The sequence below is a fragment of the Myotis nattereri genome (assembly GCF_964212035.1).
Source record: "Myotis nattereri genome assembly, chromosome: 16".
Lineage (NCBI taxonomy): Eukaryota > Metazoa > Chordata > Mammalia > Chiroptera > Vespertilionidae > Myotis > Myotis nattereri.
In genome coordinates this window covers 43,700,300-43,711,966 of record NC_138091.1, presented here as the reverse complement: position 1 = coordinate 43,711,966, position 11,667 = coordinate 43,700,300, and the positions used below count along the sequence as shown (strand labels likewise).

At 43.0% G+C, this 11,667-nt stretch overlaps 1 protein-coding gene across 1 annotated transcript; it reads right to left on the bottom strand.

Moving 5' to 3' along the window:
- SLFN11 (schlafen family member 11) lies at positions 1–11,206 on the bottom strand (the record flags this gene model as incomplete). The annotated part of the gene is made up of 5 exons (XM_081109459.1): positions 1–856; positions 1,301–2,024; positions 5,591–5,719; positions 7,609–8,669; positions 11,187–11,206. The coding sequence occupies 5 exons, from the start codon at positions 11,204–11,206 to the stop codon at positions 1–3; spliced, it is 2,790 nt and encodes a 929-aa protein (XP_080965585.1).
- Positions 11,207–11,667: the final 461 nt, after the last annotated feature.

Below are 11,667 nucleotides of genomic sequence, written 5' to 3'. Positions count from 1 at the left end.
TTAAAATGATGCAAAGTTAGTCATTCCTTCAAAGGGAGTCAAAATATACAGCTGTTTCCTTGCCCTGGAAGCCAGACAGAGGACAAGATTGTGGAAAACAGCTGGCTCAGCTGCCCTTGGGTTGATCCCAAACACGATGTTTCTTTCCAGGCCTGAAAATCGACGGACACTGTCCAATACAATGTGATTGCCCATGATAGCTGATGCATTTTCTACTACTAACTGATCAGATTCCTCACTGGACTGAGATTCCTCACTGGACCGAGACCTTTTTCTCTTCCTTATTGCTCTTTGAAGCTTAGATTTATATATGTGTACATCACTTGCTATGCTGCAAATCACAGCAATATCCTTGCAGGAATATCCAGCCTTTAAAAGTGAATGGCATTTTCCTGCTATATAATCCACCATCTGCTCCATATCCTTGTGCTCACTCATCTCTAAGTTGCCTGGAACACCTTGAGACCATTCAGCTTCACTGAATATATTCAGGTACTTGAAGGGGATGTTAGGTGGTGGATTTTCTCTGACTTCGTGCATTATTTCTTGTAGGTAGTTGGCTATTGGGTCTGCATTGCGGACCACTCTGATGAGCTCTTCTCTTGGGTACTGGTATCGGAGGTGGGGGAGGCCACTGCAGTCCGTGTGACTGGTCTGAAAGTAGTCCAGAAAGATCCAGAGAATTCCAGGGCCATCCTTTCCTCTCTGAGTGATGGTTTTTGCTGTCTTATACCAGTCCCCATCTTCAGTGCGGAAATTCTGAGCTTCATCGATGACGATGTGTTGAATCTTTTCAAAGTTTGAGTTTGTGTTCATGAAGGTTTTCCGGGTCACTGCATTGCAGATATCTTTTTTACTGTAAAAATTAAAAAGACACAATCAGGTTTTCTCCAAGTATATAAAGGGAGGAAAATTACTGTGTCATACTCCTATAAACACAGGACTGTTGTTACAGATCAATTTACCACCTACTGTCAAGGAACAAAGTGATACCCTAGCCAGTTTGGCTCAGTGGATAGAGCATCGGCCTGCAGACCGAAGTGTCCCAGGTTCAATTCTGGTCAAGGGCATGTACCTCAGTTGCAGGCTCCTTTCCAGCCTGGACCCTCCCCAACCAATGAATGGGTCATCAATATTTATCTCTGTCTTTCCCTCTCTCTTCCACTCTTTATAAAAATCAATGGATAAATATTCTCGGATGAGAATTTTTAAAAAAGGAACAAAGTGATTTGAGTAGAGGAAGACATGGAATGATTTAACACTGAACCTCATTTGGTGTCAACGAGATCCAACTGCTTACCCAATAAAGTCCTTCAGAGGCTGGTTCTCACAAACATAGAGAATTTCATTTTTCTCACAACCCATCGTATTCTTGATCTTCTCCATGATCTTCATGGCCACGATTGTCTTCCCTGAGCCAGGTAAACCATGGATAAACAATTCTGTGGTCTTGCGGAGGTTTTTTGAGACGATCTCATACTGTTGGACCGTGAGCAGATTTAAAATCTCACAGCCAAGCTGGTCACTCAGGAAAGACCTGAAGCTGAGCAAGACAATCACAAGCGACTGCAGCAAGGCTTCCATTTGCTTGGTGTCTGCAAGGTAGTAGGACTTCGGGTACTTAATCAGAGAGTCTGAACCTTCAGAGGACTCTGCATTGCTCTCAGGACTCAGATGGAGGACCTTGGTCATGACACACAGCTTCCCGGTGTAGCCCCCCATGTTCACCAGCTTCTGCTTCAAGGTAAAGGCGGTACAGGTGCAGTACAACTGCCCATCTGCATCCTGCTCCCCGAGAATGGTATAGAGAATGGGGGGGCTGTTCTGTGTTACCAGCAGAGCATCACAAATGACTCCCTGTTTCTCTTGCAAGTTCAGGTCCACAGCCCAGCTTCTAGAAAGGATCAAAATTCCTCGGGAGAAAGGATGCATTTGCTTCTTTATTAACTCCTCCAGGCCTTCATGCTCTGAGTACAGCTCCTCCAAGAGAGATTCGGGAGTAAATTGCAAATCTTCTGATGATACTAGATATAAAAAGAGTTATAAATGTAAGGTCAATATCATATTTATTTGCACGATTAATTATAATTGATAAAAAGCAATTATTATACTTATACTCAATCATAATTAATCATATGATAAATTAAATATTTTGGTATATGTTCTTTTATAAATATTATCTATAATAATAAAAGGGTAATATACTAATTAGGACGGACATCATTCCAGATGTCCTTCTGGACAAAGCTGGGGCGGAGGGAAGCCTGGGTCCCGGGTGCCTGCTGGAGGCTGGAGGAGGGAAGCCCGGGTCCTGGTGCCAGAGGGAAGCCAGTGCCAGCAGCCGAGGGAAGGAAGGCCTACTCTTGCATGAATTTTGTGCATCGGGCTTCTAGTTATCTATACTAATAAAAGGGTAATATGTTAATTAGACCAGACATCTTCTGGATGTCCTTCCAGACAAAGCCACAGTGGCGGGGGCCGAGGCAGAGGCGGTTAGGGGCGATCAGGCCGGCAGGGGAGTGCAGTTAGGGGTGATCAGGCCAGCAAGGGAGGTCAGTTAGGGGCAATCAGGCTGGCAGGGAGGGCAGTTAGGGGACGATCAGGCCAGCAGGGGAGCAGTTAGGGGGTGAATAGGCCAGCAGGCAGAAGCGGTTAGGGGTGATCAAGCCAGCAGGGGAGCAGTTAGGTGGCGTTCTGGCCAACAGGCAGAGGTGGTTACGGGCAATCAGGCAGGCAGGCAGGCAGGCAGACAAGCGGTTAGGAGCCAGCGGTCCAGGATTGCAAGAGAGATGTCTGACAGCTGCGGGCCTAAACTGGCAGTCAGACATCCCCTGAGGGGTTTGGATTGGAGAGGGTGCCGGCCGGGCTGAGGGGACCCCTCTCCCATGCATGAATTTCATGCACTGGGCCTCTAGTTTTATAATAAAGGAAAAGAAGTCTTGAAAACCTGGCACACTTTATCTAAATCTATGTGCTTATTATGTTTATAACCTTGGGAAATTCCTTAGTTTCTCTAAGACTGTTCCCTCATCTGTAAAACAAACCAAAAAAACCCCCGCATTAACAAATAGGACATTTCTTATGGTGAGAAATAAATAAAATAGCATAAAATATCTGGTTCATTGTAGCTGCTTGGGAAATGTTAGTTCTGTTGAATCTCAATTTTTCCCTGAACAGTTCCCATTGATGGAGGTAGGAGGAGCCCTCCCTGGAAGAAGGTGCTCATTAAATATTTGCAGAGAAGATGGAGCCATGTGAAACCGTTTAGTCACAGAGAATTCACTGTGGTCCTGGCCTGAGAGACCCTGAAGTTAGGTCCTGAGCTAACGCTCCTGAAGCTAAACTCTGGTATCACTCACAGATCAGGGTGAGACTGCATCCATCACGGAGTCTCCCTTTGTCATGAGGGAGCAAGGAATGATGATGTGACATGAGAATAATGTAGGGTTTTAAACTTCTTTCAATGATCATTTGTTCCAAAGATGGGCAGAGGGGAGAGGGAGTGAAGAGACTGTTTTATCCTGTTGTGCTGGTGTCAGATTTGTAGTAGTAATTTTAAGTTAAATTAGCCAAAGTTCATTGGTAATTGTTTATTGTCCATTGTTGCTGATGCTTTCTCACTTGTACCAGGTATTCACAAGACTTGATTATGTCTGCAACCTGGATGATAGCCAGTGGGAGATGGCATCTATTATGAAACATCCAGATTTAAGAGATAGATGTTAAAGGATGGGGGAAACACACTTCTTAGAATGGATGAAATAGAATAATATAAGGATATGTTTAAAACAAAACTTTAGAAAAAAAATAAGTATAAAATAAAACACATCATTTGTTGCTTGTACTAGGGAGATTACAGACATCTCTGGGCCTCTCAATTGTACAAGGGAGAAATACACATTTATTCTCCTTTTTATGAGAAAACTGGAACTCAGACAGGTCAAGTGAGTTGCCCATGGCCACACCCATAGGAAATGGCAGAGCCAGCATCCAAACCCAAGCCTCAGACACTATTGTGGTTTCCACTCTACTGCACTGCCCTGCAAGTCACACAGACTATCCCTCCTGATAAATGGAGAAAAGCACTAAAGAATTTCATAGCAAATGTGTATTATCTCATCATTGACTAGGTCTTACTTTATATAACAGGACATGCTTCCTAAGGAAATGATGTAAGGCAAGAAGTGTCCCTTTCACCCTAGCCAGTTTGGCTCAGTGGTTGGAATATTGACTTGGGGACTGAAAGGTCATGGGTTTGATTCCAGTCAATAGCATGTACCTCAGCTGCAGGTTCAATCCCTGACCCCAGTTGGGATGAGAGCAGGAGGTAACCAATCAATGTGTTTCTCTCACCTTGATGTTTTTCTCTCTCCCTCTCACTCTCTTTCCCCCTTTCCCCATCCCTTTCATTCTTTCTAAAAATCAATGGAAAAATATCCTCACTCCTTGGGTGAGGATTAAAAACTATTCTTTAGATTTGTGGTACAATTCCTGAAAATTTGACTTTTTAAAAAATATATTTTTATTGATTTCAGAGAGGAAGGAAGAGAGAGATAGAAACATCAATGATGAGAGAGAATCATTGATCGGCTGCCTCCTGCACACCACCCCCTACTAGGGATCAAGCCCACAGCCTGAGCATATGCCCTTGACTGGAATCAAATCTGGGACCCTTCAGTCTGCAGGCCAATGCTCTATCCACTGAGCCAAACTGGCTAGGGCAAAAATTTGATTTTTATATAAGAAAAATAGATTGTTGCTCTTATGAACATACAATCTGCTATTTTGTTTTAGTTATAATTTATTCCATGGTAATAAGCTCTACTAAAATGGAGCTCATTGAGTTTTAAAAATAGTTATTAATGTTTATGTTTACTCTTGTATATAATACAATTTGTTGTGGACAATTTTTAAAATATAAATTTGATATGCAAATGAATGGGAAAACCTCACATGTTCCTACTGGGAATTGAACCTGGGACCTTTCAGTCCAAAGGCTGATGCTCTATCCACTAAGCAAAACTGGCTAGGGCTTGTGTTACATCTTGATATAAATCTTTATTCTTTTTTATATTCATAGCAGCTACCACTCTGGAAAATATGGCAGAGGTGGGCAATTTTTTTTTCTGTTGGTATAGTGTATGCCTCTAGTTCAACTAGATAAAAAGATTTCCAGTCTGGATAAATGAATATCAAAATCATGTGAGTAACCTTGATAAAAATGCACATTATGATATAATATCCCAGATAGTCTAAGTTATTGAGTCTGGAGTGAGGAACCAGATATCTGTACTTTTAAAAGTAACCAGAAATACTGATGATCAGTGTAATTTGAGATCTTCAAGACCAAATAGTCTTTAAGGGCAATAATAATCCTGGATTCTATATATGAGAATGCCTCAGCCAGTGGGGTCAGTGAAGATTCATTTCTAAATTACTTATCACCAATATACTGGTAGCATCATCATCTTGTACACATAGGTTTGGAGAGTATATTTTCAGGATTTTAAAACACAAGCATAACCATTTAACCCCCCTTATCCTAGCATACAAACTGACTGGTGTCAAGAAGGCAAACCACAGTTGCTACCTGAAAATAAAAGTTGCTGGAGATCTTCCTTGTGTTCCAGGCCTTTCTTGGAGTACACTGGTCTGCTAAGAGGAGGTCCGCTAGACAGACTCAGCTGAGATTCAAAGTCTTTGGACAATTTCATAAGCTCTTAAGAAAGAAAAAAACTCATGTTATTCTGACATTTTAGTCCATCTTTTCACCACTGCAAGAGGCCTTACAAGTAGGTGTATTCTATGACTGTCTAGGTCAGTGGTTCTCAACCTGTGGGTCGAGACCCCTTTGGTGGTCAAACGACCCTTTCACAGGGGTCGCCTAAGACCATCCTGCATATCAGATATTTACATTACAATTCATAATAGTAGCAACATTACAGTTATGAAGTAGCAACAAAAATAATTTTATGGTTGGGTCACAACATGAGGAACTGTATTTAAAGGGCCAGAAGGTTGAACCACTGGTCTAGGTGGTGTGACTTGAGAGATAATGGCAAGATAATGCTCTATTCACCTGTGTAGACACATGTCTTTATTGCATATGGAGGTTGCCAAAATCCAACAATGAAGAGACATTATTTGGAAGTTTGAATGTGTTTCCCATTCAATATAATTCTTCACTCTCTATGTCTAGATAGCATTTCATTTGCATTTCTTTTATGGTATGTAGCACAGTGTTTTAGTAAATATCTATGTACATGTAGCTTATTTCTGTGGTGTAATATTCTCACCATGGACAGTTTCAAGCTATCAATGTGACATCACTAAGTGCAGAGTTGATAAGAAACACACAATAACACAGCCTTTTATAGTATTTCTACCATCCTATCTAATAGAGAAGGAATATGCTAATTGGCCATCACTCCCTAACAAGATGGCGGCGTCCACAGCCAATAAGGAGGGAATATGCTAATTGACTTCCATGCCCTCAAAGATGGCAGTATCTATAGCCACAAGATGGCAGCACCCAGTCCCCTCAGCCCCACCGGGGCGGCAGGCACGTAGCACAGCCAGGCCTGCCCCCAGGTGGGTCTGGCCACTCCACGCGCCTGCCTCTGAAGTACCCCAGTCCCCTCAGCCTCCCAGCCACTCAGGGCTGGCCCAAGGTGCAGGCAAGCCTTGGATGGCCGCTGCCCAGCCAACCAGGGCAGCCTGAGGCTCAGGTAACCAGGGCTGTCCAAGGTTTGCACTGCCAGCAGTGGCAGCAGCAGAGGTGTGATGGGGTGTTGCTTCTCCTGATCGCTGTGTTGCCTCCCGCCCCTGAGGGCTCCTGGACTGTGAAAGGGGGCAGGCCGGGCTGAGGGACGCCCCCTCCAGTGTGTGAATTTTCATGCACCGGGCCTCTAGTACAGATACAATAGATGTAAATAACCTCACAAGCAAAGATACTATTAAAATGTAGTAAATAATTCAGAAGTGGTGAGTTTGCATTTGTTACATTTGTTTTTAATATAATTATAAGTTTATATAACTTAATTTTTAATAATGACTATGTTTAACAACTGGCTCACAAAATTCTTGAAATATTAGTAACTGACCCTAGAGCCAGTAAGAGCTACTAAAAGGCAACAATTCCCCCAAATTTTCTTTTCATCTTCTGATGTAAAAACATTGCCTATTATAAGACACTTGATTTGGGCTTCTAATTACCTGGCAAAATTTTATCATGTATGGAAAGCAAGATACTGGGAGATTCAAATAATACAGATTCTAGTGCAGCCGTGGGCAAACTACGGCCCGCAGGCTGGATCCGGCCAGTTTGAAATGAATAAAACTAAAAAAAAAAAAAAAGACCGTACCCATTTATGTAATGATGTTTACTTTGAATTTATATTAGTTCACACAAACACTCCATCCATGCTTTTGTTCCGGCCCTCCGGTCCAGTTTAAGAACCCATTGTGGCCCTCGAGTCAAAAAGTTTGCCCACCCATGGTCTAGTGGATTTGAGAAGTTCAAAGTCTTAGGAAAGAAAGGAAAGCCTGTTTAGTATGAGGGTGCTAGAGGAAGAAAAGGACAGGGAAGGAGGTATTTTCCCCTCTTACCTGGGTCTGTGTCCATCATTGTGCCTACCCATTCCTCAGTTGTCAGGCAGCAGACTTCCTCGTCTTTCAGCATCCATGACCTGGGAGCTTCTGAGAACACTGCACCACAGAATGGCTCCACTCTGATCACACAAAGATAACCATACAGCTGCCCCTCGGCTAACACTTCCAAGAATTTGACTGTGAAAGTTAGCTGGCATTGGGATTGGCAAAAATGGACACGAGGTAATTTGTTTATTGCATCTTCTATTTCCTTTTTCAAATCCTCACGCTTAATGTTTTCTTCAGCACATCCCAGAACTTTCCTACTCTCATCCTCCACTCCAATAAAAAGATAGCCTCCCTCAGTGTTTGCAAATGCAGATATGTACTTTGGAATTGTGTCTTTTACACGGTCTGGGGTGCGTTTCGTAGAGAACTGTTTAAACTCTACATATTGAGACTCAGGAAAAGGCAGGATTTCACCACGCTCAAGCTGGTCTCTTAGGAAAATTAGGTGAGCAGGATTCGAGTCATGGAAGTTTTGCTTTGCAACCCTGAGAATTTTATTAGAAGGTTCTTTCCCCAAAAGTTTTGCATTTCTTTTCTTGGTTTCCAGGAAACGAAATGCCTCTCTTGAATTCATGGGAAGCACAGAGGTGCCAGATCTAAGGTGTAATGAAGAACCCAGGCTGCAAATGCGGGGCTTGAAACGATCTTCAGGGGAAAAGTCAGTGTTCCAAGATTTAACAAAAATGTAAAAACACCTCCCTTGTTGATTAGTCTCAAAGAAAGCCTGCAAATCTGAAGATTGAATAAGTGTTCTCAAAGACTCTTCTAAATCCAGCCCCATCTCCACAGGATGCTCATCGCTGTTAGCCATTTCCATCCGAATCACTCCTCCTCCTGAGTTTAATAAAGCACAGGCAGCCTGCGAAACTTTCTCCTTCTCTTGATCTCTCTGAGCTTTCTGCAGCTTCTTTCTGTTTTTTTCCCCAAGAGTTACTTCTCCTACATTGATGACCAAGTCTGGGAAAGATAATTCTACCACCAGAGATGGATTATGTTTCTTCATGTTCGTTCTGCAACAGAAACCATTAAAACACATCTCATGTTGATGAAGTAAATTACATAGTACATAAAAATGCATTCATTAATTTATCTGAAAATATTTATTGAGTTCCTGCTAAGTGCTGGGGGCTGGAGATTAAGTGGTAGGTCAAAAATGAGTCCTAGCCAGTTTGGCTCAGTGGATAGAGCATTGGCCTGTGGACTGAAGGGTCCCGGGTTCAATTCCAGTCAAGGGCACATGCCCAGGTTGCAGGCTTGATCCCCAGTGGGGGGCATGTTTCTATCTCTCTTTCCCTCTCCCTTCCTCTCTGAAATCAATAAAAATATACTTAAAAAAAAAAAAAAAGAATGAGCACAGTCCTGCCTCTCAGAACTTATTGTTTGAAAGGAAACATGGTTGAATAAAGCAATAGCTGGAAGGATTCTGCAGTAAACCACGTGAGAGATGATGGAGCACTGGGCCATAGTAGTGGCAGTGGGATGCAGAAAATTTGAGCATATATGAGAGATATTTAGGGAATAAAATTAACATTATTGTTAGGTCGAAAGGGGGTCCAGGAGCTGATGCATGCCCTCCGCCAGGCAGATGGTGACGTAGATACTGGGCCCTTCCTAGAATCCGTAACAGGCCAGTGCACCAGGTAAATGGTGATGCAGATACCAGTCCCGCCCTGGAATTCCTAACAGGTCAGCTACCAGACAGATGATGACACCTGGAAACAGTGACGACCCCCATGGCAGGCACTCCCACAGCTCATGCTCCCCCGCCCTCACTGAACAGCTGTATAAAAAAATGCCCCTACTCCCTCTCGGCGTGACTCCACTGGCCCAACCCCAGGACCTGTGGACCTTGCCCAAAAGCACAGAATAAATTCTCCTCCTTCAATGTGTCTGACTCTCTGACTCAGTTTCCTGCGCCTCGAACCTCACAATTATCTGCACTAACCAGATAGAAATCAGAAGGATTCAATTTTAGTAACTGGGTTTTTGGCATAGGCAACTAGGTGGTTAGTGATACCACTTATTGGCATAGTGAGAAGTGGTTTTTCTAAAAAATGTTTTTATTGATTTTAGAGAGACAAGAAGGGAGAGGGAGAGAGAGACAAACATCAATGAGAGGGAGAAAAATCAATCAGATGCCTCCTGCTTCCTGCATGCCCCCCACTGGGGATCAAGTCTGCAACCTGGGCATGTTCCCTGATCAAGAATAGACCCGGTGACCTTTCAGTGCGTGGGACAACGATCAACCAACTGAGCCACACCAGCCACGGCATAAGAAGCCTTTTTAATTGTCATCTTCTATTTAATTTGGGTGGTGGACATATTTGTGCTCATTATTTTGTTCTCTGTATTTCTTGTAAGTTTTAAATTACTCATAACATACAAAAACCTTTACCTCCAAAAATTTAAAAGGAGAGTAAGGGGGATGGAGTGGAGGGGATCAATGCGTAGGGGGCGGGGCGAAGGGACATATGTAAGACTTTCAACAATAAGGAATTATTTAAAAAATAAATAAATAAAAGGAGAGTAGGGGATATAAATTGTGGGAAACTGCCTATTGTCTTCTTTAGCAGAGAGGTGTGAACAAGGAGCCTGGAATGCTGGTGACCCTTAAAGCCCTGGCAAAGGTCAGGGCTACACACCAACTGTTTAGTCAAGACAATGATAGCTGAAGCAACTTCTCCACCAGATAGTCATGTAAATCCTTACTGATAAGATAGTCTGTTTGTTACTGGAACTTGCCTGCCTAAGGGCTACAGGTGGATCCCAAACTAAATAAAAGGATGGCAAGGCTCGAGCACAAGCGGTGTCCATCCTCTTGGAATGGGCTCTTGCCTGGCCCCCCAATTTCCAAATTATTTCTTGTCTCGTCTCTTTCATTTGCATGCAGCCCCTCTTCCAGATCCTGAACCCTGAACCATGCAGGATGTGGGGGAATATACACAATAAATTTAGATCATTAGCAAGAAAATGGTTAAACTTTTGGACTATACACATTCTTTGGACAGGCTGGGAAATGAAGATGGTCAGGGCAGGGGGTGGACCTGATTAATGGGAAAAAGAAGGATTGATGGATTCTAAGTCATTATGATCTCAAAGAACTTGCATTTGGGAGTGGTTGAGCAAATCAATAAACCTCAACAGCACCATGGTGAGGAGGGGGCGCTTGAGATGCTCAGGATTGTATTGCCACCTGCACAGTCATTTTTCTCTTTTCCTTGATTATAGACTGAAAAAGTGTGATCAAAGCATTTCATTCTTTTACTTATGAATACAGGGAATGTTCAGTGAGTGTTCATTGTAGGCACACTAAGTGCTGTGAGAGATACAAGGAATCTGCCTGTTGGAGATTTATGGTTTAGGTCTCCACATCAAATAGCTTATACAGTATGTAGAGAGAAAAATCATAGCACTAAATGCCTATATTTGTAAGAGAGAAAAATAAAAATAGTGATTTCCTTCAAAATTTAAAGAACTTAAAAAACAAAAAAACTGATGTCAGCCGCCTGCACACAAGCCTTGCCTACCTGCTCTCCGAGTGAGCCATGCTTTGGTCCACTTTCTTCCCAGGCACACACCTCCAGATGTTCTGGAAGACAACACAGGGACAGTTGAGAGGAGGGACCCCTTTGTGTCTGGAGGTTCCCAGTAGGGAGTTTGCTCTTGCTTCCTGGCTTTTCAGATGAATATTAAATAGTCCAAACACTTTAAAGACTCAAGATTGGAATTTCTTACTGGGGGAAGCTCTTGTTTCCTTAAAACCCTCCTCCAACCCTAGCTGGTTCAGCTCAATGGATAGAGCCGTCAGCCTGCGGACTGAAGGATCCTGGGTTCGATACTGGTCAAGGACACATACCCCAGTTACAGGCTCGATCCCCAGTATGGGGCGTACAGGAGGCAGCCAATCAGTGTTTCTCTCTCTCTCTCCCTTCCTCTTGGAAATAAATAAATATTATAAAAACAACACTAAAAGCCCTTCTCCACCTTCTCATTTTGTGCCTCCTACAG